Source organism: Biomphalaria glabrata, chromosome 10 (genome assembly GCF_947242115.1).
Source record: "Biomphalaria glabrata chromosome 10, xgBioGlab47.1, whole genome shotgun sequence".
In the NCBI taxonomy this organism is placed as follows: Eukaryota; Metazoa; Mollusca; class Gastropoda; family Planorbidae; genus Biomphalaria; species Biomphalaria glabrata.
The window spans coordinates 27,102,468-27,128,252 of NC_074720.1; the positions used below are offsets into that span (position 1 = coordinate 27,102,468).

The 25,785-nt window shown below is 31.0% G+C and overlaps 1 protein-coding gene across 4 annotated transcripts; it reads right to left on the reverse strand.

Moving 5' to 3' along the window:
- Positions 1–91: 91 nt before the first annotated feature.
- On the reverse strand, positions 92–25,695 carry LOC106052620 (uncharacterized). Of its 4 annotated transcripts, XR_008780215.1 has the most exons (7): positions 25,651–25,695; positions 21,867–22,091; positions 11,088–11,208; positions 6,913–7,042; positions 6,066–6,193; positions 2,792–2,874; positions 92–1,137 (listed from the first exon to the last, which is right to left on the reverse strand). XR_008780215.1 is itself a non-coding variant. In XM_056044440.1 (6 exons), exons 2-5 carry the CDS (start codon positions 21,943–21,945, stop codon positions 6,068–6,070), a joined length of 456 nt encoding a protein of 151 aa, XP_055900415.1. In that variant the 5' UTR covers positions 21,946–22,091; positions 25,651–25,695; the 3' UTR covers positions 1,164–2,874; positions 6,066–6,067. The 4 variants fall into 4 exon arrangements, 3 of the variants coding, with proteins under 3 accessions (XP_055900415.1, XP_055900414.1, XP_055900417.1); XM_056044440.1 differs by lacking the exon at positions 92–1,137 and having other exon boundaries at positions 1,164–2,874; XM_056044439.1 differs by lacking the exons at positions 92–1,137; positions 2,792–2,874 and having other exon boundaries at positions 5,005–6,193.
- Positions 25,696–25,785: the final 90 nt, after the last annotated feature.

Below are 25,785 nucleotides of genomic sequence, written 5' to 3' on the forward strand. Positions count from 1 at the left end.
ATCAACTCCAAAGTAGCGAAAATTCTTTGGCATCGCTAAATGAAAGAATTTCTTATAAAAGGTAGAGAGTGAGTATTTGCTGATCTTCTAGTTCCATAAGAAGTAAAAGGTAGAGAGGGAGTATTTGCTGATCTTCTAGTTCCATAAGAAGTAAAAGGTAGAGAGTGAGTATGTGCTGATCTTCTAGTTCCATAAGAAGCTAGTTTGGTTCTCGTGGTGAAACGTTTTACAATTCGCTGGACTGTTGACTGAAAAAGCATTTCTTATTGTGAACAATGTTTACTGTGCAGAGTTGACCAACGATCTATGGATCCAAATATTGTATTCTACATCAACTTGATCGTAAGTTGTAAGGAAAAGGAAACTATTTTTAATTTCATTCAAAAACAAATTGTCTCTTTTTGTTAAAGATTTTGAAACTCTTAATTCTCTTTAATACTAGAAAATAATTGGATTAGTCCTATTTAATAATTAGGCCTAGCTATCTCAGAACATCACTGCTAAATCTGAAGGAAGCTATTCTCAGCAGTCTAAAGACTTCAGAAGCAACAAAGCGACGTTAGTCTTTGTTAATAGAAATTCTAATTGTCAAGGTTACAGAAGTAATTTGTTTCGCATTTCAATATTGGTATTTGTAGCTTTGAAATGCAGCTGTTAAATTTAAAAATAAAAAATTTTTGCTGATTTAGAGCTCTAAAGAGGACATATGTTGATTTTGAACACATTGAATAAAATTCCTAGCTCGTAATCAACTGAAGAAACTAACGCTTGATGTTCTGTTTCTTAATTGGGTCTACATATTTATCATTGTTGAATTAAGATATCTACTTACAGATGAGGGCTAGGAATCATGCCTAAAATTAAAAACACTAACAAATTATATTATCCTTACTACTGAAGTTAAAAAAAAAAAAGATTCTTTTAGTCAACTTCAATTCTGTAATTAATTAAATGTCTCTTGGTTGACAAGTTTGGCGATCACTGTATTCAATGTGTGTTAATTTTAAAAGTTCCGTTGGAAATTCAAAGCAGGAATTGGATGGGTGTCTTAAGCAACTGTCTTAACGTTTCAACCTTTAATTAGCACATTGATTTGTCTTGATAGACATTGCTCTCTCACTTTCTTTCACTTTGTTCCTATAAATAAAACAAGAACTCAAATGTACTTGACCATCATCATATTTATTAGTTTGTAATTTAAAAAAAAAAAATCAAACTTTGATAAGACACAAATATTATATTAAATTTTAAAAATATGTTATCTTATATTATACAGACATTACTTCAAAAAAAAAAAAAAAAAGATGATTACGTCCTGCATATTAACCAATGACCTAAATTCTTCCAAGTCACTGGTTTTCCTGGCTAGCTCAGGCAACCCATTCCATACTCTAATAGCACTAGGGAAGAAGGAGCATTGGTACAAATTTGTCCTAGCATATGGAATGAGGAATGTGCCTTTTACTTTGTCTTTCTGAGTATTTTATTAAATTTTGTATTTGAAGATTATGGTTCAGTGTTTTATGTATAATTGCTACTTTACTTTTGATTCTTCTGTCCTGAAGGCTTTCTAAATTAAATGATTTTACTTAAGATGTTACTCTTAGTCAAATGTGACATTCGTTTGTTATGAATCTCACTGCTCTATTTTGTGTCTGTTTCTTGAGTTGAGGGGTCCCAAACAGAGGATGCATATTCTAATATTGGCCTAACCAAAATAAAATAAACATTTTAGTATTATGTTCTTATTTGATTTAAAGACATTTCTTTTAATAAACCCTAATGCTCATGGACGTAACTCTTATCAGCAGTAGGATCTCAGAGATAAATGGCATAACCATAGAGAATGTTTATCAGAATAACTGTAAGGCTTCAAGTTTACAGACAATATCAGGTACCTAAGAAAGTTAAGTTTAGTAGATGTACCATTTAAGGTGTTTTGGGATCTGAATTAAAAATCATTATTTGACCAGAAATGGAAACGCCAGACCAACTGACTTTCAAGAGTGACCTAATAGATCTTATCAAATCCCAGGATTACAACTCAGGTTTTTTTCAATGAAAAATTTTGATTTTGATTTTAGACAAATCAGAACAAATAAAAATAGTACTAGAGATAACAAGTACATAGCATATAGATCAAATAACAAACAAGTTACATAATGAAAATAGTTTGCATAGTGAAACAACTGATGCATTTATTTTGGTAGAAACAAAACTGCTGCCTTGAGAGTTAAATATATTTTTTCAAAAATGTTAACGAAAGAACAAACCCAAGTGGCTGGAGTGAAAGGTGTTTTAAACAGTTGGATACATGGATACAAATGTAACAAAAAAAAAACTTTAAAAAAAATATTCTCAGTGCATTATCATTCAAGTGGCAAATAAAAAACACAAACTGTACAAGTTCAAACTAAAGTGAACACTAAGGATTTTGTCAAGGCTGTTGTATGATAAGGTATGTGTAATACAATAGACTTTTTAAATATGTAGCTTTTGATAAACCATAACAACATATGACTTTTAAGCTTTTATGATAGCATCATGTTTATGAAGCAATGTGAATGTTGTTAATTGGACATCTATAACTTGGGAAATTTCAATCAGCATTTTTTGAGATACAAACAAAAGACTTAGAAGTTTCATGGATAGTTTACTCAGCATGATTACCTTATTTTCAAAGCACTAGATTTGGACAAAGCATCTTGCAGGATTGCCTATGATAGTCTTAAATGGATGAACACGCCCCCAGCCCCCCCATATTGCAGCACAGATGAGAAATATTTTTTACCTCCTTTTGGTAGCTCAGTGCAAGTCATGTCTTACTGAATTATGAAATACTTTGAGATTAAAAGTATTATCAATCAACAGTAACTGTGGAGAGAGAATATTTCAATATACAATGAACAAAACATTTGGTCAGACAGTCCCTAGTGCACTTAGTAGTGGACAGGAATGTTTTACTTTTTAAAAAAAAAATATATGCAATTAGAATGATGAATTCAAGGTTGCCACATGACCTGGAAAAGTCATGGAATTTTGTTTTGGCCAAAATCATTTCTCTTAAAAGTGGAAAAAAAAAAAGAACTAATAGCCAGATTTAGATCTACATTCAGGGCATTACATCAACTAATAAGGATGATCTGCCACTAATCAGAAGAACAGCAAAGCTTACATAACCAAGTGATATTGTTTTGTTAGTAAAGTGTTTGAATGATGATTGCCTGCTTTTAAAGTTATTCCATTCTCTACATAATAATAATAATAATAAGACTTGTCTCAGAGTACAAAGATTAATGATGAATGCAGTATTTCCCGTGGCTATGCAGTTGCGACCTACCAATCATCGGTTAGTTCTATAAAAGAATGTATTGCCTCCAGTATAGTTCTATAAAATAATGTATTGCCTCCAGTATTTTTAAAGTGATAATTGGCTTGTGCAGGCCAATACCACTCTTTACACTAATACAGTCCACAGTGTCACAGAAGCCTGAGACAGCTGTGAACAATAGATAGCTGTAGATTTTGGTTCACATAAGTGACCTGGAATTTTAGGTCCTAACCTGGATTTATTTTTTAAGCTATGAAGGTAGCAACCCTGAGGAATGTATAAAATAAATATAAAATACTTGTTAATGTATGACTTAAACCATATTTTTGTATAGCAGAATCAGAGACAAGTAGCTGCCATCCTCATTCAATAGTTCATTCTAGGACTGAAGCTTCTCAACCTGACATCATCATGCATCAAAATTTAACAAATGTTACCTAAACATAAATATGAACATCATTATATACCAAATATTTATAATCCTGATCATTATATACTCATCATCAAAAAAATCTTAAGTTAAACATTTACTAAGCACATAATTGAGCTCATTGTTCATATAGACATGTCAAGACAGAAAATATTTTCTACACTCAAACTTACGTATTATGCTATCACTTGTGCAAATATTTACAAATGAAAACTCATGTATATGAATCTATTAATATCATAGTATTGTAACAAAAGATACAAAATAAAGATTCTAATATAGACAATTTTTTGTTTGCTGCAAGGCAAACATTTTAAACCATGGATGATTGTTCATCTAGTGGTGGACTGGCTAATGCTGTAGCAATGTCAGCTGAACTTTGGTGTTTCTTTCCATGGTAGTTTTGTTTTGAAATAAATTCATTTTTAAGCACAAAATCCTCAATCCAATGGAAACCTATTCATGCAAGAAACCAGTTATCGGGGAGGCTAAATGTGGCTCGAAGTAGTGACTAAGACAGATATCCAGTTACATCAACCAACCAGGCACTTACACACTAAATGATGTTGTGACCGAATGTTGCATGAGGTTTACAGGACTGGTCCTCATAGGCTAAAAAATGTTAAGCAATTTAATATTTCTGAAATAATTGAATCCCTAGAAATTGACATTGAAAATAATTTTCATATTTTTAAGTGACAAAAAAAAAAGAAAAATCAATATAGCCTGTAGAATAAAAAAAAAAAATTACATTTCAAAGAAGATAATAGTAACATACAAACTTGAACTTAGGCATATATTGCTAAAATATAATTCATACTGATAGTAGAAAGATGTCAATTAAGAACAAAATCATTTACATGTAATCCTAAATTTTCTGCAAGAAGTTCTTTTAAGTATTTTCATGTAATTCACCATTTCATTTTTCAATAATTTTTAACATCCTCATTATTCAAAAATTTCTAAAGTCTAAAAGAACCAAAGCATGGATAAGTAAGCATCCATATCTATATATATAATTCTCTTCATGGTTCAAGAGTTTGGACACCACATAATGGAAAGATCACTCTTTTATTTTTGCAAGTCGGACGGACTAGAGTTACCCCACGAAAAAAAAAAAAGAGAAAAAAAAAAAGGGGGGGGGGGGAGAACAAGTAGTTTTTACCAGTCACAAAATAGCAGGGCCGGACTTAACCGTTATGACCAAGAAGTCATGGAAAGATCACTCTTTTTTATTTCTACCCTACGTAGTTTTAGCGGTCTGCGAAAAAAAGAGGGAGTGGAGAAGAACAAGAACTCTGTATTCACCCGTCACTAAATAGCAGGGACAGGCTCAACCATTGTGGGGCCCTATGCCAAACGGAATTAGGGGGGTCCAGTTTGGGTAGGGATATGGATTATAAGTGAAAATTAAGAGTTTTTTTAGAAATACATTCGTCTTTGCATTTATATTCATTCTTTACTACGTTCAAAATTACTTTATGAGCCTTGCGTGTAGCGAAGTCATACAGTACATCATAAAAATTCTGTTTCCACATAGATCACGCTCAATAGCAAGAATTACCAAATGTTTCACTCTACGAGTATTGTTGACCTCAAGTAATTCTTCATTAGTTTGAGGCAAGAGAAGCTTCTTTCACCAGATTCCAAAATTACGGGATAATGCCATTTTTTTTAATCGCTCATTTAAAATGTAAAGAATACTCTCAAATGTCATCAAAATGATATCAAATGTTTCAATCAATCATCGAGAATTGTTGACCTCAACTAATTCTTCATTAGTTTCAGGCGCGAGAAACTTCTTTCACCAGATTCCACAAATACAGGTATTGCATAATGCCAGTTTTTTTTCAGCGCGCGTAGGATTGGCGTTTACCATTTTGAATGACACCCCCAAAATGACAATTTTTTTTTTCTATATATTTCAGGAATTTTTTTATTTTTTTTGAGTTTTCAAAAGATTTTAATAATTTTCGGAGATTTCCATGACTTTTTTGTATATTTTGCAATTTCAGGAGATTTCTAGAAGCTCCTAGTAAATCAGTTATAAGTTATAAAATGGTTTCATTTAATAATATACACCTAGAACTTTTGAAAGTGCAGGGCCCTCTGCGTCGCATAGGTTGCATTGGCCTAAGGCCGGCCCTGTAAAATAACGGCGTAAGCTACGCTGTGGGTCGACTAGTAGTATATACTATTCATAGCTAAACAATGGAATATCTGTGGAATAATAATGTAAATACAAGCTTTTTGGGTATGTTGTTATGTATGTGTACAAAGTGTCAGTAGAACAAGTGTACAAACTGTCAATCTGAATCACTGCTGCTACTACTGCTAGTGTCTTGTTCCAGTCCTCTCATTTGTAATTTCTGCAGCCATGATTCGTGTGGTGATTTCTTTAAAAGTTTGAGGACAACTTTATTCTTCTTTACCTGGGTAACAGAAGTAACAAAACTGATTGAAATGTTTGTAAAAATTTTTTTACAATTTTTTGGATGTTCCTTCAAAATTGCAGAATGATGAGAGGTGGCATTGGGCAGGGTTTGAACCCTGGACAATAAAGATTACAGAACGACAGTTCAATGCATATACCACACGATCAGCCAGCCATCCAAATATATAGGCACATTAAAGCAGTTATATTAATATTGTTGTAGTGAGTAAACTATTCTATTTGTCTGTTATTAAATATTCCTGAACAACAATTATAGTAAATTTCATAATACTAGCTTAAAGGTTTGTGCTGTCCAGGATGTCAAAACAACTTTATTATACAATGTTATGCACAACCACTGGTAGGGATTCTATGTTTATTCAAGTTCCTTAATACTATTACTAAGTACTACAATGAAAAAGACCATCACAGTATCCAAAAAGACCAGCGGCGGCATCAGTGATCAGCTTTTATTTTATACAAGTTCAAAGAACTTGGACATGTGATAAAACTTCCCAACAGCTGATAAAAGTCTTAAAAAGGTGGCCATTTAGCTTTTCCTAACCTTGTCATAAACATTGGTTTCAAAAGACTCATGAATATTATCCTCTAGCCTATGTTATATTGGTCTAAAGAATTTAGCTAAAAATATTTCATTGTTATTTTTTCAAAAGGTTGTTGGAAATATTGACGTGATAAGATTTATGTTAAACTTACATGCCAATCTGACTTGTCTAGCTCAAAATTCTCCACTGGTGATGGTAATTTTTTAACATTCTTAAAATAGTTTGTCTTAACTCTCCTGGACACATCTTTGACTGACACCTTCGCTGACAAACCTTGTCCTCTATTAGAGTAAGAAACAAATGAGACATTTAATTTAAAAATAGTTTGTTGTTAAATGGAGTCTTATATATTTTCTGTTGATTTTTCTAAAGAACTAATTAAAGAACAATTGTCAAGTGAAAGCTTAGAGAACAATAAGTTCAAGGTGCACATATGTAACTCATTATACAATTTTTCTAACTACATTGTTAATCAAGACTCATTGTCACATTTAGATGATGGCAAACCAGAACAATCATCACATTTAGATGTCACTCTAGAGCAATCATCACATTCATCTAATGGTGATTATCACATTTAGGTGTCATTTCAGGCATCAATAACTTTCTGTCATCCACGACCAATTATCACATTTTCAATTATTACATTGGGATGTCATTCCAGAGCAGTCCTTACATTCAGATAACATTTAAAAAATTCATCTCTTTCTGAGAGTGCTATTTCAGAGCAATTAACATATTTATTTATTTTATTTATTTATATATTTAACAGCAATCACCACATTTTGATGACATTTGAGAGTATTCTTCACATTTTAAATGATGTCATGAAAGTAGGAGAAGCCTAATAATATATAATTATATACAAACACAAAGAATACATAAACAGAAACTAAATTATTATTTAAAAAAAAAGTATTTTTTTAGCTCATGTTATTAAAGGCTATATGAACTCATTTATGTTGTTAGTATCTTGTTCTTGAAGTCTTGCTAAGCATTTAATATTGTCTCTTTCAGTATCTTATAGATTATTATTGTTTTCCCTATTTTCCATGTAATTTTGTAACATCTTAAAGGGAAACTCCGATAGTTTTTCAAATTTTAGTTATTGACATATTTAAATTCTGCGTAAAAAGTTGTAATAGTAAACATTATATCATTTTTTATTTAAATGCTCGGAAAATTTTATATTTAATAAATTAGACAGAAAATTCTTCATGCCCAGAAAAAAACGGGGTTCCGCAAGATGTTTTTAGTTTTTAAAAACGTGACGTCACAAGGGTGCTGGCTAAATTTAGATCTAGACCTATATAACCCATAAACTCTCTAGTCTAGGTCTAGACCTATCGGATCGCATTTATTGTTACGGTTCACAACTAGATGTAGTCTCCACGTTGATTTATAATCGGTCTTTGTTTATAAATAATATTCTAGATATTACCTCTATTTCTACTTGAAGAAAATGAAATACTGTTCTTCAGCTTGTTGCAGTAGTTCCAATCACAAAGATAAAATCAGCAAGTATGCTGACACAGAAATTGGTGTCTCTTTTCATGTTTCCAAGAGATGAAGTTTTAAAGGGAAAATGGAAAAAATTTATTCGTCTGTAGAGCAAATATTTTACAAAGGCATTAACTTTATTCCTATTTATGCTCAAACCATTTTGAGAGAAGCTGTTTCAGCAACTTCATTGCTGTGATGGGATTTGAAAAAAAAATGAAGCTAATACCAGGTGCAGTACCAACAATACATTGGATTTCCAGGCCAAAGAATTCAATTAATGATACTACTGAGACATTTTATAAACAACTGAAGTTCATAAATATAAATGAAATCAGATCTGTGAGCTAGAAATTTACTACGAATACTAGATCTACTATTAAATTTCTTATTTAATAAGTAGATCTATCGTCTACGAAACTCAATTCCAACTTTTTAACTTTTGACCTTGGGGGTGTGTCTCGCCGGCTGAGCCAGCATCAAGCTCTCTCATCACTTTTTCCATGTCAACCAATGTTAGGTCAAAACGGCACAAAAAAATCATAACTTTCTTACTGTCAAACATACAGTCATAATTTATACACTATTAGAAATTTCTTTTAAAGTATTTTAATGATGTACTATGACATTTTTTTTTATCAAAGATAATTTTTTTTTTGCCTCCCTATCTATGGGATTTGAGTGCACACTCGTGACGTCACACAGAAATTCAGTGAAAATCTGACCGTTTTGGATGCCCAGAAAAATTACGTCACAAAAACATCAATTACTAAGTTATTCTTGCAAATAAAAAAAAAAGAATAATATATTCATTATCTATAAATCAAAACACATATTATATCAAAAATTGTCAAAACCATCGGAGTTTCCCTTTAATGTGGAATCTTTGTTGTTGTTTTTCAATATCATAATCCACAGTGAGTTGTAATCTTTCAAATGACAGAATAGGGCACAGCCATTAAATAAAGAGTTGTTTTTTTTTGTTTTTGTTTGGCGGTTTAAAGTGTTGGTAATAATAAAAATTTGTCTCCTAGTTCTAGACTTATTAATTTTTTTTTTATTTATCCTTCTCTATGTTAGTACATTTGCTTCAGCAGTTGCTTCTTTAGCTCTTTCACATGCTTAGATTATGATGTTTCTGGCATCAATGTGCATGCTTGTAAATGGTCCTTTTCTTCCAATGTTTTTTTATTCGATGTTCTGGATAATTTTTTTGTGCTAGTTGAAGATTCTAAAATTTGTGGGTTGCCATTTGTAATTTTCAAAATGATTGGCATTGATGTTTCATTGAAGTATTCACATAGTACTTTTCTTTCAGGATGGCATGGTGTAGAGAATTTCATCTTGATGTTGTATATATTCATAAGTATTTTCATAATATTTCCCAGCCAAAAATTCTGCTCTTGTCAGATCATATGACTTCAGGTAGCCTTGATCTGGAAAATATTTCTTATAATGCTCATGTGATGTCAATATCTTATATGTTGACTAACAGAAATGCCTCTGCCTTCTAGTACAAGTATCAACAAGTTAATATGTACTTGTGATTTCTAGCCGATCCAATTGACATTGGTCCAATAATGTCAATTTGTCTTTTATAAATGGTTTGTCTGTCAATTCCATTGTTTGGATAGGCACTTGTATCTTGGTTCCTTTTGGACCTTTCATTTGACAAATGTGACATTCTGGACATGTTTCTTGACATCTTTTGTAACTTTTGGTCTGTAGAAGTCTTATATTATTCTTTTCTAGGTTCTGGTCATGCTCATTCAACCTACATGGGAGTATGATGTGTCATGTAAAGTCATGTCTCAATGATTGTTTGTACTTTTTCTTCAGTCACTAGTTTGAATGGCTGGTTAGATAAGCAGCTTTGTATTGTCTGATATTTTGTTCAATGTTTACAGATCTTAAGGATTTCTGTCAATGATAAATAATTGAATATTTTCTGAGACAGTGTTAGTGTTGATTATGATGTGTTGATGATGTATTTGAATGAAATTTTAATTTCGGAGAGTGCTGACCATTGTGGATCATTTTCTTGCTAGGGCCTTTAATGCTAAAAACTTCTTGGGGTACTGGTAGGCACCTTGAGAAGATCCATATTGGTGTAAAGCTTCCTACACATTTGGATACTCATTCAGCTCATACACTGACAACTGTATGTACAAGTGCATGACTTTATCTATCAGTGGACTAACAAACATTCTGGACTATTGATTTTCAGGTACTTCAAATGCTTTTGCTAGATCTTCAAACTTCATATATAAATTATCTATGGCTAGTTAAAATGTTGCCATTGTAGACATTTGTTTGTATATTATTGAATCCTGGAACAGAAATTCAGAGCACCATAATCCATAGATCCAATAATAATAACTTCACAAATACAAATGATAATAAAGAAATATGATAAATATAACAGTTAAGCAATAGTTTAAGATAAACAATAAACAAATCAACTTCTTGCATCAGTTAGGTTGCATTCCTCTTATATATAAAGTATTCATAAGCCTAAAAGCATTTCAAAACTGCTTGGCCTAGTAGATTGACTTAGAATGGAGATTTTTCTATTCAGAACTCAAACAAGTAAGTTCTAGTTGTTAAAAATCAAAGAAAAAATAACTTTATGAACTCAATAATAGCAAAGGTTATTTTACAAAATCCATTATTTTGATGAGTTTTGGTATTTTAAAAAATGCTAAATGAAAAACACAATAAAACTAACACTGCTGATGACTTTTTAAGACTATTTCTCAATCCAAGTTAGATTTTCTTGCTTTGAAATGGTGACTAAGAATTTAGAACAATTCTGAATGTAATTACCTATGAAGGATATCAACATAAACTTTTCCATTCTTAGGAGACTGTTTACTTTTGCCTTCCAGCAATCCTGGAGCTTCTATTTCAATTATTACAGTGCCATCCTTTTGGTCATATGTAGAAACTGAAAATTATTTTAAGGCACAAATGAATTAGAACATGAAAAACTGAATAGAAGCAGAAACTTAATGCCATAATTACAACCATGTACCTGGTAACAAATGTGAATCCCAATAACTTAATACAGTGATCATTTAATCCCTAGGCAGATAATCTCAATTTTGACTAATTTATATATATATATATATATATATATATATATATATATATATATATATATATATATATATATATACAGTGTTAGTGTTGATTATGATGTGTTGATGATGTATTTGAATGAAATTTTAATTTCGGAGAGTGCTGACCATTGTGGATCATTTTCTTGCTAGGGCCTTTAATGCTAAAAACTTCTTGGGGTACTGGTAGGCACCTTGAGAAGATCCATATTGGTGTAAAGCTTCCTACACATTTGGATACTCATTCAGCTCATACACTGACAACTGTATGTACAAGTGCATGACTTTATCTATCAGTGGACTAACAAACATTCTGGACTATTGATTTTCAGGTACTTCAAATGCTTTTGCTAGATCTTCAAACTTCATATATAAATTATCTATGGCTAGTTAAAATGTTGCCATTGTAGACATTTGTTTGTATATTATTGAATCCTGGAACAGAAATTCAGAGCACCATAATCCATAGATCCAATAATAATAACTTCACAAATACAAATGATAATAAAGAAATATGATAATTATAACAGTTAAGCAATAGTTTAAGATAAACAATAAACAAATCAACTTCTTGCATCAGTTAGGTTGCATTCCTGCAAATGGATTATATATATATATATATATATATATATATATATATATATATATATATATATATATATATATATATATATATATGAATTATCTAAATACCTATGGTCAAACATAGAAAAAGATGGAGGATTATTAGTATTATCCTGCACACACCTTGTCAAAGCTAATTCATCTTCTCATCATCATCAACTTTCCTTTGCATTCCCCATGGAACATAGGGCCTCAGTAAAAACATGCCACTCTCCATGGTCTCTTGCTAGCTTTTTAATGGCTTCCCAGCTCTTCCCTGTCCTCTCGGCTTCATCTAGTACTCTGCGTTGCCACATTCTTTTTGGTCTTCCTCTACGTCTTATACCCTGGGGGTTCCACTCTAAGGCCTGTCTAGCTCAGTTGTTGGTATCTTTTCTAAGGGTGTGACCAATCCATCTCCACTTTCTCTCTAAGATCTGCACCTCTATATTTCTCTGTCCACCCATTTCCCACAGTTTGGTGTTTTCTAATTTGCCATACAAGTGTATTTCTCAAATATCTGTTGATGAACGTCTGTACTTTTTTTGTCGTTGCTTCAGATGTTCTCCATGTTCCAGAACCATACGGTAGGGCCACCTTGACATATAGAGTTAGAGATTTTTATTTTAGTCTTGTTAGAGATGTGGGGAGATTTCCAGGTTGGTTTTAGGTATATAAATATCTGACTAGCTAGAAATACGAATTTTAAAGTCTTCCTCTTTTCCACTCGATGCACAGACTACACTGCCAAGGTAAAATGTTACACTTGATACACTCCCAAAGTATATAAAATTATCTATTTGGACTATGGTCTGAGAACTCAGTTCTATGTCTCCATTTTGTTTTTTGTTTACTTTAACTACTTTTGTTTTTTGGTAGTTTATTTTGAGGCCTACTCTTTTTCCTACTTCACTTAAAGCTGTGACCTTTTATTGCATATCCTGTAGTCTGAGCGATAATAAGGCTATGTCATCTGCAAATTCTCTATCCTCCAGCTTTTGTGTGAAAGTCCATTGGATTCCTTCCCTGAATAAGAGTAAGCTTCTTTTGTGACCCAATACAATACTAAAAGAAACAGCAGTGGTGAAAGAAGACATCCCTGTTTGACTCCTCTTATGACTGGAAATTCCTCTGACAGTTTGCCACTGTGGGCTACTTGGCAGGTGAAACCATCATAAGGGTTTTTGATTATTGTGATAGATCTCCACACTTTGGTAGTTTTATTAGCAAGTCATTTTTCCACTCATCAGGGTGCAGTTAACTATGAAACAGGTGAGAGAGTAAGGATATTCCTTTTAAAGTACATTATCATCAAAGGTCAAGGTTGAGGTCAAAGTAGGGGAAGCCTAATGAGAGATAATGGTGATTGTATGAATCATATCATATGGATGTATGGGGATCAAGTGACCAGGGGATTAAGTGAAAGAACATCTATAAGCTTCCTAATAAACTAATTTAAAATTAAGGTGGAAAAAAAAAAAAAAAGACTTATATTTAAAACTCACAACATCAACAGTACTCAAGTTTGGTGCAGTATATCATCCAAAAAAACAAGTTTAATAATGACATTTTTGTTGAATGTAATTAACCGATCTTTCACAAAAATGGTCAATTATGAAAAAGCTTTAAAACTTTTAACAGAAAAGGATTATGTATGTAAGTGTTTAAAAATATTGGTAACAAAAATGATAAGCAAAATGCCGAAATAATTTCTTGATAAATGTGTGTGGCTAAAATAAATATGTATTAAAATGGCTTATTTACCATAACCATTTAGATCAAACTATTATTTCTCTAAGCACAAGCAAAATATTTTAAAAAAATAAATAAATTCATTTACAAAAGCTTATTGAAAGGGAATAACCAAAAAAATCCCTGCTATATATCTTAATACTGCAGGAATTGGCTCCCTTTTAAAAAAAAACAAAATTAATTAATTACCACTAATTGATAAACTAATTCGTTAATTTTTTTTCCACTTCATTGACTATGAATAATTATGCAAAATTTCAACTTAATCCGAAAATGGGTTTTGAGAAAATAAACGTGTACAAAATGTATTAAGTGAAATAACTCCACATATACAGCCACATCATCAACAGGTTGCATGTATAAATTATTTCCTTTTTTAATACCAAACAAAATTTATAATTAATTACCAATAATTCATTAACTAATTGGTGAATTTATTTATCAATAATTATTCTGTAAAGTTTCAATTTGATCCGAGAATGGGTGTGGGAGAAATGACTGGTGTACAAAAATAGTACCAGACAGAAAGTGAGTTGATATTTATAAGATTTGTAAAAAAGGAAATATAATATCTATTGACTTAAGTAATGAGGTTAGACTTTCTAGCTCAATATTTGTCAATAACATTAATAATATAAAAGAATTAAGATCTAGAGTTATATTTCTAAGACTTCTATTTTTGTAGAAATTGGAGTCCAGATATTATTAATAATTAATGTAATCAAGATATAGATCTATGTCACGTACGCTTTGTCTATATTTAGCCCAAGGTTGTCAGCAAGATTTCAGCTAGCTCTGGGAATTCCAAGCATGCAGCAACCTTCTTTTTTGGGAATAAATGTGATTGGTTAGAAATGTTAATTATTGTACGTTAATCTGTATTTTATTTGTCAATTGATTAACCAAGCGACAAAGAGATATTAGTCACGTGGTAACGCCTGATAATCTGGAAGCTTGGTGATATTACCGCCAGTGTCGATAAGATGTACTAAAGTCTTGTGTTGGAACTCAAAGGAAAATGACATAATTATTATATTGTGTAGATCATTTAATCTAGTAGAAATATATATATTGTTTTATTCAATTATAATTAACCATTGTAATTATTGTGAATAACTTTTTCAAGTTTTGAATTAAAGTATTTGTATTTGACGAGGAGAAGTTTCTTCATTGAATATAATAATAATATACTTAGATCGTCTTATCAATTAGCAACTTCTAGATGATCCTCTTATCAACTGGCAACTTCTAGATGATCATCTTATCAATTAGCAACTTCCAAAAGAACCATTCCATCAACCTTAGATTTCCTAGACTCTCGACATATCACAATCAAGTATAATTGTGACATTTGCCACCTCCCACATTCGATAAAGATCATCAAAAGATCATCAAAAAATTTTTTTCAAGATCTAAGGAAAAATTTTCAAAACTTCGTCAATTACAGAACTTTGATTTTTTTCAACTTGATCTTATCTTATCTTATATAATACAGAGGTTACTTCAAAAAAGAAGATGATTACTTCTACACGTCATGCATATTAACCAATGACTTAAATTCTGCCAAGTCACTGGTTTTCCTGGCTAGCTCAGGCAACCCATTCCATGCTCTAATAGCACTAGGGAAGAAGGAGTATTTGTACAAATTTGTCCTAGCATATGGGACGAGGAATGTGCCTTTATCTTTGTGTCTTTCAGAGTATTTTATTAAATTTTGTTTTTGTATTTGACGATTATGGTTCAGTGCTTTATGTAAAATTGCTACTTTACTTTTGAGTCTTCTGTCCTGAAAGCTTGAGAATAGTTCTACTGTGTTCAAAGGTCAGTTTGGTTATCGATATCTTATCTTATTATAGATATAGATCTACGATCGAGTTTTCACTTTAACTCTCGAGATCTAATATTATCATTTTATATTGGCAGAGTCAATAAGACCAATATCATCTAACTGGCACGATACATAAGCCCAGTAATATTTAACTGACACAGTAGATAAGCCCAGTATCATTTAACTGGCATTATTATTATAGATAAGCCCAGTAGCAATTACCTGGCACTATAACTTATCAAGTAGACATTTTTCTACTATAGTATTACATATCAAGTCAATCGTACAAAACGACGACGTTACTACAATGTCTACTAGATCTACAATCTCAAGTGAGAAAAAGTTCATAGCCTGGTACGGCTCAGCTATATTTCATTAACCTGATACGGTTCAATAAATCTACACTTCCCTTGACGACTCCAGTAGTAGATATAATCCTACTGTCCAAAGATTACTAGCCAGTGACGGCATAAATAACATTGTTATATTCAACCTGTACTATATTTCTACATTCCAAGTTAGTATATATTTTTCAACATGTGATCAAAAGCACTTAAACTGTCAAAATTACTTGAGGCAGCAAAAGCGTTGGAATTACCTCAACATGAACAACAAACATGGGCAGAACAGCAACTAGAATTAGACGAACTAGACCAAAAGAAAAAGATTGAATATGACAGAAAGCAACAAAAATACCTAAAAGAGGAATTACTGGAACGGAATAATACTTAAATTTCAGGGTTAGTAGCACTTTTCCATGACAAAATTTTAGGAGATTTTAGGAGGTTTTTTAAGGATGAAATGTATGCTATGTGTGTGTGTTTCCTGTCCGTTTGTGTGATACATAGTAAAACATACACAAAACTAAGCCAAATCAATTATTGTTATTTGATTTTAAAAATAATAAATATCTTGCCAATATGCCACAGAAAAAATGTTATCAGCTGTGGTATGTCCACAGAAAATGTAATGAAAGTTATCTTTTAATCAAGTAACAACTTGACTGTCATCCCAAAACCTCAAACAACCATTTTTTTTCAAAGATTTATTTAACAACATTACAAATGGTTGCTTTTCCCTTTTTTGAAATAAGAAACATTCTTAGAGATGCCTTCATAATGTGTATTCTCTGTGATGGAAATGTACATTATTAGTTCCTATGTGTATCTTATAGATACTAGAGTCATGGTGTGCATTTGAGGTAATGTTTTTATTAGCTAACTTAAATCTTTCTCATAAACAGAGCCTGTAATATAATGGGCAATATAGGCCTATTTGAATGTTTAGTTGACTTTGCTTACTAAAAAATGGCTTTTGGATGGGGGAGGGGGGGAGAGGATTAGACCTATTCGCGTTTTTTTTCCTAGCTGAATCTTTTTCAACCATATAGTTTCCCTGGCTTTTACGAGTGAAAATATTTTCCTTAAATCTACAGTAGATCTAGACTCTAGATCTAAGTCACTAAAATTCGCGGACTTTTCAGGGCTGTGAGAGTAATATCTTTACTATATATATATTCTATTTATTTAGCGTAAATCTAGAGTCTAGATCAAAGTCACGAAAATTCGCGGACTTTTCACTGCTGTGTGAATATTATCTTCACTAAATTTACAGAAGATCTAGACTCTAAAGCGAATTCGCTAAAATTCGTGGACTTTAAGTCACTAAATTGTGCGGACTTTTCACGGCTGTGTGAGAATTATCTTCACTAGATTCTAGTGATTTCGAGTAAATCTAGAGTCTAGATCTAAGTCACTAAATTTGCGGGCTTTTCGCTTCTTTGTGCTAATTATCTTCACTAGATTTAGGGTAAATCTAGAATCTAGCGTAGAGTAATCTAGACATTAGATGTATCGAGATAATTAAATTGACTAAAATTCACTGAGTTTTCAGGTTAGGTGCGAATTATCTTCACTAGATGTAACTTAGATCTAAATCTAGATCTAGATACTATTACTAGATATTAGCTAGATCTAGAAGATTTACGGTCTTTCCACACGAAGTCACTCTTACACTTACAACACGATTTTAGGTGAGGGAGGGCCCGGAGGGATGTAGCCTACAAATTAGTCTGGTAATTGCTCTAATTATAGACAATAGTCACTATAGACTAGATCTAGCGCTTCTTTAGTTAGGTATTTCGATAAAAAATTCAAAATGATCACAATGCAATGGAACCTATTTAGTTAGATAGAGCTTGAGAAATGCTTTCCAATGATACCAATTTTATATTGCAGAGTTAATTGTGAGGGAAGTTATTAAATTTTTAGTGGCCAAAAATGAGCATTCTTTAGCCTTTGTAAAGCAAAACAAAATCTGTGACCGAAACAACTGACAGTTGAACTTAAATTAACTGCATTATAAAAAGTCTTAAAGATATGAAGTTGAAACTTCACACTCTTTTACATTAACCAGTATTCTGTATAAATAAATTTAAAAAAATAAGACCAAGCAATAAAATCTTTGAAAAAAAGTGAATTAATATATTAAAAAAAGCCTTCGACAAAAAATAAAAATATATGTGATTTTGTCATCATATGAGCCCAAAAATCACAAATAAAACAAATCAGAGATCTTTATTGTGTTTTATTTTGTTTTATTATAATTATACTGTATTTAAATAGTTATTTATATGCATCAGATAGATAATTCTTATAAATTATAAATGAAATTAGCACTGCGCAGAAAAATATTTCCTAAAATTTAATGACTATAAGTTTCATAAACTTCATAAAAAAACAGTTTTAACCTTTTTGTAGAGCACTGGCAATTAATCATTTTAAAATGCCAGAATTTAAATGCTTTAAAAATTAGATTGTAAATGAAAAATTTCTTGCATCAGACAATAAAATAAAAAGAAACCTTGCGATTCTTTTAGAAGTTATTAAAAGATTTTTTACTTGAATTTTTGTGCAGTAATAGCTCATCATTTTAAAAATATAATGTACTCATTTATTAACTATTAATTTACTTGTAAACTAATAGAAAAAAACAACACATGGAAAAAAATAATAAATAACCGTTTGCTGAGCTAAAGATATGAAAAAAATATTTTAATATTTAATATTATTATTTTAAAATATTTATTTTTACGTTAAAATTTGCAGATTACAAAGTCATTATAATAAAGACACATTCCCTCTCCATAATCTAGCATTCAAACACTATAAAAGTTAATCTAAATGAAAAATTCCTATGTGTGCTTCTAAAAATAGCTCGGGATAGACAGAAATTGACCATTTCTAGTAAATCACAGTGTTGCTTGTTACTAAAAATAGATTTTAATCATCAACTTTGAAAATTAATATCTAAAGAGTGCGCCAAGCTACAAAGTTCAAACTTAGCACACAGATATATATTAATATGCTAAATTCAATAGAATTAGTGAGATTGTTGTAACTATAAACACTTTTATTTTATATTTAAAAAAGAAAATTTTACCCTTCTTTGTCTTTGTTAATTTTAATAGTATCAAATATCTTTAAAGTGCGCCAAGAGAATTTAATGAAATTTGAAATATAGTCATTTCATAATATGATAAATTATTGTAGCAAACAGCATTGTTGTAACTTTTATAGGAAAAAAGTTGTAAAAATGTCAACTTTCACATAAAGTTTTGTTAAGAAAAATTTAACAGATTGGCTTCAAAAGCAAATAAAAATGATCTCCGATATCTTATGTTTACAAAAAGTAATCATAATTAGTCCTCAAATCAAATACAATGTGCTAAAACTTTGAGGGAAATGACCACCCCTTAAAAAAGGGTAAAATGTGCTGACACACTTTTTAGCCATTTTTTGGGAGATAAAAAAAAATGGATCTAGGTCAGTTTATCGAAGTACCTACTTTAGTGGTAACAATAAATGGAAACAAACATTTCTACGCTGACTTCAGAAAAATACTGCCAGGTGAAATGCTTGCTTGAGCCAAGGCCATCTTCAATCACGAGGTCGCGCTTCACAAGTGGGTGAAAGGCGGTGTAGACGCGTCACGGGTCAGCTCATTAACACAGCCAGCCTGTAACGTCATGCGATCAGAATGCCTAGTTACGCTGTTGTTGTTTTTTCCCCGCATTTTTAGCAAGAAATAAGCAAAATTATATTTTTAAAAAAATATTGGGTAAAAATTTTAGGAGAGTGTACAAAATTTTAGGAGATTTTCGGCAATTTTTAGGAGAATTTTAGGATTTTAGGAGACTTTTCATTTTTTAGGAGATTTTAGGAGCGCTACGAACCCTGCTTAATTCAAAGCTGAACAAAGCTATACTACTACATTAGAAAGAATGTACCAGAAGGCTCAATCTGATAACATTCCAGAAAACTTAGCATATATCGAAGATGGATTTCTCAAGAAGATTACTTTTCGTAAGGACAAAGCAATTGAACAAATATATGTACCAGAGAAGTACAGAAAGCAAATAATTAAAGTCAAGCATGTGTTTTATCTCAACATACATCTGAGTGTAACAAGTACTAAGAAGAGAATTGCTAAAGAATATTATTGGCCAAGCATGACCAAAGATGTCAAGAAATACATTAATAATTGTTTACATTGTCAATGGGATCATTGTGAGAAGAAACAAATTCAAAAGAAAAGCAACATAATTAAAACAAAGAATAAACCAGAATACAAAGTCAGAACCGACAGCAAGGAATCTATGAATCATGACTCAAGCAAATCTACAGGGACATCACTGCCTACTACATGTCCATCCCTATCTGTTACTACATGTCCATCCCTACCTGATACTACATGTCCACCCCTACCAAGTACTTGCCCATACCTAACCACTGATAATGACTTCATACATCAAGACTTGAACAAGACTGCATCTGCATCATTATCTACCAATACTATGGTATGCATTGAAAATTCCTGCTACAATCAAGACTTTAACAAGACTGCATCTGCATCATTATCATTTAATCTAGTAGAAATATATATATTCTGTTTTATTCAATTACAGTTAACCATTGTAATTATTGTGAATAGCTTTTCCAAGTTTTGAATTAAAGTATTTCTATTTGACGAGGAGAAGTTTCTTCATTGAATATAATAATAATATACTTAGATCGTCTTATCAATTAGCAACTTCTAGATGATCCTCTTATCAACTGGCAACTTCTAGATGATCATCTTATCAATTAGCAACGTCTAAATGATCATCTTATCAATTAGCAACTTCTATATGATCATCTTATCAACTGAGAATTTCAAGATCCTCGGCAACCACGATCATTGATTGTGCAGTTTAGATCAAGTTCATATTCAACGTGACAGTATTAAGAGGCATATAAGAGATCGTAACATCATTAAATCATGACAATCTAATACATATTTAGAATAGAGAAAATATAGATCAATTATAAGTTTCTAAGACTAAATTTAGAATACATTATATATATATATATATATATATATATATATATATATATATATATATATATATATATATATATATATATATATAATAAATGTATAGATTAGTCATAGATGCTATAGATTTAATCTCAAATTAATGTTTTTAACTTATATATAAGTATATATATAATATATATATATATATATATATAATATATATTATAATTAATTTAGATCTAGAATGATAGAATCCAGGTGTAGATTAAACTTGATCAAGTAACAAATCTAGATCTCTAGAGATAACCTATACTATCTAGATGACATAATCCAAGATCTATATATTTATTATATATATACATGATAGTGAAGTGATCTAGATTTATAGTATCTAATCTAGATTAAAAAAATGGATAATATAAGATCTAGAATCTAGAGATCAATAATTCTATAGGATATAAAGATCTAAATTTTAGATCTAGATCTATATTAGTTAGATCTAGCTATCTGAATGATTACAGTGTGGCACTCACTTAACTGTAGCATCACAGTGTTGTGTATGTAGATGAAAAAGAATCTAGAGAATTCTAGACCTATGTATACATAGACTATCTAGACAAAGAACATATATTGATGGTGGGAAGCGTGGTCGAGAGGCCAAGTGCGCTTGAACTTGGCTTGTTTGGCTACCTAGAAGGGGGTTCGAGGTTCGACACCCGACTCGGGCAGAGTTGTGTTTACTGAGCGCCTAAAGGCAGCACGGAAAACCAACTCCTAGATACCCCCTCCCCCCCACCGGTCCACAAATGAGATTGGACCAAAAGCGCTCTGAGCATGCTATAAGCATGAAAGTAGTGCTATATAAAGTATATAAAAACTATAATAATATAATAATAATAATGATTGATTGAATAAAAACATACTTCAAGCAGGAAAGTAATTTACCTAGTGCATGTCTATTCTCTACTTTATAATTTGTATCTTCTGAGTTCTTTTTCTTTTTGAAAGCTTTAAGGAGCTCCATCTCCGTTATGTGAACACAGAAGATCTCCTTAATGGTGGCTAGAGTCTAGTCAACTTTACTCTTTAGTCACCCTTGTCTTTATTATTGAGTATAGCTCACTATATTAGTGTCAACTTGAAGAAAGATTTACTGGCTGGATTTACAGACTAGAGGAAGATAAAATTTAAAATAATAAAATTCTGAATCTAGACATCTAGATCTACTCTTGATATAATTTAAAATTTAGAGATCTAATACCCTAGATCTAGCCAATCTAGGTATCATCTAGAACAGTGTTTCCCAAACTGTGTTTCGCAAGGCCTGTCTAAGTGTTCAACAAACTAAAACTAACTGCTTGTAAATTAAAACCTAAGCAAAAGCAAAAAAGAAAATACAAATAAATTTTATTAGCTCTTCTCAGTAATGGTGAATTTTGAACTGATCTAGAATATGTCCAAAATTAAGCAACTGATTTTTATTTTTTTTTTAATGAAAGATAGTTTTTAAATTATAAAATTTCCTCAACTAACCAAAGTAATTCTTGTAAATATATATGTAGTTCTAGATCTAAATCTATTTTCAACTTGTATATTTATGATAGCAATATATATATATATGTAAAGTCTAGCTATAATTATGTGTTTTTCTTTTTTTTTTAATCTTAGAATGCAATAAACTTTGAAGTGAAATTTTCTGTAAATCTTATAAATGTCTAGGTTTCCACCAAGACCTCACTAACGGTTTTCTTCTATTTTTATATTTATTTCTGCTAATTTGCTTACATTCATACAAGATTGACACATTTTTCATTTGAAATATCAACAAGGCATCTTAATATTTTTTCTCACATTTTTTAAATATCCATTTTTACAAGTTTTCTTAATGTTAGGCAACATAAGGCTACTAATTTAGACCTACGCGAGAATGTTGTAATTTTATGTTGTTTTTCTTTAATCTACCTGCAATTTTCTGCATTTAGTAGGATTACATAAAAAGTATAAAAATGGTGTTGAATTTGATGCAAAACTGTTCTTTATTAAAGAATTATATTAGTCTACTATGACTATAAAGAAAAAACAAGCAGGAACTTCAACAAATGGAAGAAGAAGATATACAAGTGCTTATAACTGAAAAAGAAAATAATTCAGAAACTGTTGTTTCTTCAAAATTGAAAATATCATAAATCATAAATGTAATACTTTTGAAAAATAAATAATATTTCTAAAATCATTTAGAATATCATATGATTTAGTTAGAATAATTTCAATTATTGTTTTATTTAAACAAAAAAGAAATGCATATATAATCCAGCCCCTAAAATAAGTAATTTCAATGTGTTCCAATAAATTCTCAGAATGTGAAAAGTGTTCCATTTAGTCCATTAATATAATTAGATGTAGACTTATCTATATTATAAAGTAGAATGTGAGGGGTATGTATGTATGGATGTATGTTACTTATAGACATCAAAACGCTCGACCAATCTTGATAAAACTAGGCAGGAATGTTCCTTGGGTACCAACTTAGACCGTAGTGTATGTATTGTAGCCCTAAAACAAACTTAAGACCCTCAAAAAAATAAAGTTGTCCGACTCTATTACAGCTATAGTATTTTATGGATCTAGGCCATGTCTACAATGTTGACATGAGAAAAGATAGAAAGGATTTAGACCTAGATCTAATTTTAAGAAATACACTTTGCGCAGATAGTTTTTTACTTTGACACATGAAAAGACAAAAGAAGATTCATTGATTTCATTATATAATAAAATTAACCTTCGATTTTGTGTTTCGAAAGCATTTTTTACATAAATTAGTTCCTTATATATGTGACTACAGATTTCCTGACGAACATTCTTTCATTAGACAATAGCCTACCGTAATGAATCACGTACTAAATATTAATTCGTTTAATTGCTTACTTTATAATCCCATCCCTAGATCTAAAACTCTAATTCAACTCTAAGATGATAAAACTTCTCTTCGCACAGATAGTTTTATACTTTAATACATAAACATATTAATTAAAGTCCATTCATTTCATATTTTGATCAAATAAACATTCAAATTTGGTTTTCTAAAGCTACATTCGTTTACGAAAGCTGCGAAGCCGAGTTAAAGGCCTAGATCTATATTCATTCATGAATCGCGTACTAAAAATTATTTCGTTTTATTGTTACTTTATAATCCCATCCCTAGATCTAAAACTCTAATTCAACACTAAGATGATAAAACTTCTCTTCGCACAGATAGTCTTATACTTTAACACATAAACATATTAATTAAAGTCCATTCATTTCATATTTTGATCAAATAAACATTCAAATTTGGTTTTCTAAAGCTACATTCGTTTACGAAAGCTGCGAAGCCGAGTTGAGATAGGCCTAGATCTATATTCATTCATGACTCGCGTACTAAAAATTATTTCGTTTAATTGTTCACTTTATAATCCCATTTATTTAACAAAGCTATCGCTCTTTTCGTTTTTAATAGATAAGAATGTATCGACTTCGGGTACACCATTTTCGCAAAACTAATTTTATTTTCGTAGCGAAAGAGAAATAACGTGAAAGGATCATTAGCTACGTTTAACATACATCTAAATCCAATCCACTAGATCAGTGATGCTCAGCCTAATTCGACCTGCGGGCCATGTTTATTTCCGACACTCATTTCGCGGGCCACATGACCGAAAATGTACATAATCGAAATGAAATTGACCTAAAAGAATTTTATTAGAAACCAGTGGATCTAATACTTGCATTAATTTATAGGATATCAATAGGATATTAACTGGCTTCATTTCTCTCTTAAAATGTGAGCATCTTTGTAGCTAACTTTACCAACGACTAATTTTCTTGTCTCTTTTTGGTAAATGTTCCCATCTATCCTCCAATTTCTAGCCTTAGTTGAACAATCTTTTATTCGCGGCTCAAACCAAGAATGCCGTCATTTTTGTTTTATAAAGCCGTATAGATTTTGTTGTTTTTAAAACAGCTACAACTTACAAAAAAAAAAACATGTTAGTTTATTATCATGTTCCAAAAAAAATTAATTAAAGATCCGTTCAATTTTCCTGGTATGATTCTAAATTCAGAGTCAACTTGTAGTTTCTTCGGCTCTCTCATTTCATAAACCTACACATTTTAAATGGCATGGAACCAATTCATCAGAGAAAAAGTCAGGACCCTAACGTGGGTAAAGATACATTTTTCAACCTAATCTACACTTTATGCAGACGTTTCGGCGGGCCGGATAAAACCACATCGCGGGCCGGATCTGGCCCGCGGGCCGTATTTTGGGCATCACTGCACTAGATTATTCAAAAGCAAATGTTTTAATTTAAAAAAAAAAATGGATTTAAGCCTATTAGCTATTTTTACATTGACACATTCGCTTTACTTATTACATTATTATTTCGTCTAATTGTTTACAAAACACTCTCAGTGACTATATCGAAAGTAATGCGCAAATAAAGACCCGCGGGTCGCGGGTAACATTATACATATGTCTAGTAATCTTATATTTATATAAGTCAAGTTTTAGAAAAAAAAGTTTGGGAAACACTATGATCTACATACAATATCAATCATAAGCTAGACAGAATCTAGATATATACTAGTAACTAGGTACTTTGATAAAAAATTCAACTTTAATGAATCTAAATTCTAAATCTAACTAATAGTCTTAGAATTAAACTCTAATGAAAGGATTTTGGAGAGATACCTTTACTGACCACCATGTTGTTTTTAAGCATATTTATCTCCCTTACCTATATTAAACTTTTTTTTAAAAAGAGATTTTTGTTCTTATGCCGTCAACTTATGAATTTTTAAGTGTATTTACTGAAATGAAGGTCTA

Excerpts from the sequence above, each read along its gene's own strand:
- LOC106052620 (XM_056044440.1), bottom strand. The coding sequence starts at position 21,945 with ATGGAGCTCCTTAAAGCTTTCAAAAAGAAAAAGAACTCAGAAGATACA. Across the intron at positions 7,043-11,087 it reads TATGTTGATATCCTTCATAG|AGGACAAGGTTTGTCAGCGA; the intron begins GTAATTACATTC and ends TTACTCTAATAG. Across the intron at positions 6,194-6,912 it reads TAGACAAGTCAGATTGGCAT|GTAAAGAAGAATAAAGTTGT; the intron begins GTAAGTTTAACA and ends TCTGTTACCCAG.